Source organism: Coturnix japonica, unplaced genomic scaffold (assembly GCF_001577835.2).
Source record: "Coturnix japonica isolate 7356 unplaced genomic scaffold, Coturnix japonica 2.1 chrUnrandom511, whole genome shotgun sequence".
NCBI lineage: Eukaryota > Metazoa > Chordata > Aves > Galliformes > Phasianidae > Coturnix > Coturnix japonica.
Genome location: NW_015439899.1, coordinates 58,846 through 60,811, shown reverse-complemented (window position 1 = coordinate 60,811; position 1,966 = coordinate 58,846). Strand labels below are relative to the sequence as shown.

Below are 1,966 nucleotides of genomic sequence, written 5' to 3'. Positions count from 1 at the left end.
CTATGGGGTCTCTATGGGGTCCCTATGGGGTCTCTATGGGGCAGCTATGGGGTGTCTATGGGGCAGCTATGGCGTCTCTATGGGGTATCTATGGGGCAGCTATGGGGTCTCTATGGGGCAGCTATGGGGTCTCTATGGGGTCCCTATGGCGTCTCTATGGGATCTCTATGGGGCAGCTATGGGGTCTCAATGGGGTGGCTATGGGGCAGCTATGGGGTCTCTATGGGGCAGCTATGGAGTCTCTATGGGGCAGCTATGGGGCAGCTATGGGGTCTCTATGGGGTCTCTTTAGGGTCTCTATGGGGCAGCTATGGGGTCTCTATGGGGCAGCTATGGGGTCTCTATGGGGCAGCTATGGGGCAGCTATGGGGCAGCTATATTGTGTCTATGTGTTTGTGCCCCCCAGGCTCAGTTTGAGACCCCGTACGTGGTCCGTCTGCACAACTTCCACCAGCTGGCGGCTCCGCAGCCATGTTTCACCTTCCAGCACCCAAAGACAGGTCAGGGGGAGCCACTTCCTGTTTCACTACTTCCTGTGGGAGCCACTTCCTGTTTCACTACTTCCTGTGGGCGGGACTTCCTATTCCACCACTTCCTGTGGGAGCCACTTCCTGTAGGCGGGACTTCCTGCCCAACTTCCGGGTCCACTTCCTGTGGGCGGGACTTCCTGTTCCACCACTTCCTGTGGGCGGGACTTCCTGTGGGTGCCACTTCCTGTGGGCGGGACTTCCTGTTCCACTTCCTGTTTGGCAGGACTTCCGGGTCTACTTCCTGTGGGCGGGACTTCCTCTGGGTGGGACTTCCTGTTCTACTTCCTGTGGGTGCCACTTCCTGTTTCACTACTTCCTGTGGGCGGGACTTCCTGTTCCACTTCTGGCTCCACTTCCTGTGGGTGGGACTTTCGGGTCCACTTCCTGTGGGCGGGGCTTCCTGTGGGCACCACTTCCTGTTCCATCACTTCATGTGGGTGGGACTTCCTGCCTCACTTCCGGGTCCACTTCCTGTGGGCGGGACTTCCTGTTCCATTTCCTATGGGCGGGACTTCCTGTTCCATTTCCTATGGGCGGGACTTCCTGCCCCACTTCCGGGTCCACTTCCTGTGGGCGGGACTTCCGGGTTCACTTCCTGTGGCTGCTACTTCCTGCCCCACTTCCTGTTCCACTACTTCCTGTGGGCGGGACTTCCTGTTCCACTTCCTGTGGGCGGGACTTCCTGCCCCACTTCTGGGTCCACTTCCTGTTCCACCACTTCCTGTGGGTGGCACTTCCTGTTCTACTTCATGGGGGCGGGACTTCCTGTTCTACCACTTCCTGTGGGCGGGACTTCCTGCTCCACTTCCTGTTTCACTTCCTGTGGGCGGGACTTCCTGTTCCACTACTTCCTCTGGGCAGGACTTCCTGTTCCACTTCCTTTGGGTGCCACTTCCTGTTCCACTTCCTGTGGGCGGGACTTCCTGTTTCACTTCCTGTTCCACTACTTCCTGTGGGTGGGACTTCCTGTCCCACTTCCTGTTGTCGTGGCCTGATTGACAAGCGGGCGTGTCCCAACCCTTCTCCGCTCTCCCATTGGTCGCTCAGCCCCCAATGAGAGGGAGGCTTCTCCTGACAAGTGGGCGTGTCCTAACCCTTCTCTTCTCTCTGATTGGCCGATCAGATCCAGATGAAGACAACAGTCGCTACGCGGTGCTGTCGTTCCCCATTGGCGTCACCACGGCTCTACACGGATTCGCCGGTTACTTTGAGACCACCTTATATGGGGACGTCACCCTCAGTGAGCAGCCAATGGCGGGGCGGCATTCACACCAGGGGGCGGGGCTTCTTTTGATTGACAGGAAGGAGTTGATTTGATTGGCTGGAGGGGGCGGGGCTTGGTTTGATTGACAAGAGGGGCGGGGCTTGATAAGGGGCGGAGCTAACAACTGTCAATCAAAGATGAGGGGGTGTGGCTTGATGTGGGGGCGGGGCTT

The 1,966-nt window shown here is 58.2% G+C and overlaps 1 protein-coding gene across 1 annotated transcript in view; it reads left to right on the top strand.

Annotated features, from left to right (window-relative positions):
- PRMT5 (protein arginine methyltransferase 5) overlaps positions 1 to 1,966 on the top strand; it is a 34,587-nt gene that overhangs the window by 29,742 nt on the left and 2,879 nt on the right. The window contains 2 exon segments of the mRNA XM_015850686.2: positions 407 to 500; positions 1,654 to 1,770. Coding sequence (XP_015706172.1) covers positions 407 to 500; positions 1,654 to 1,770 — 211 coding nt within the window.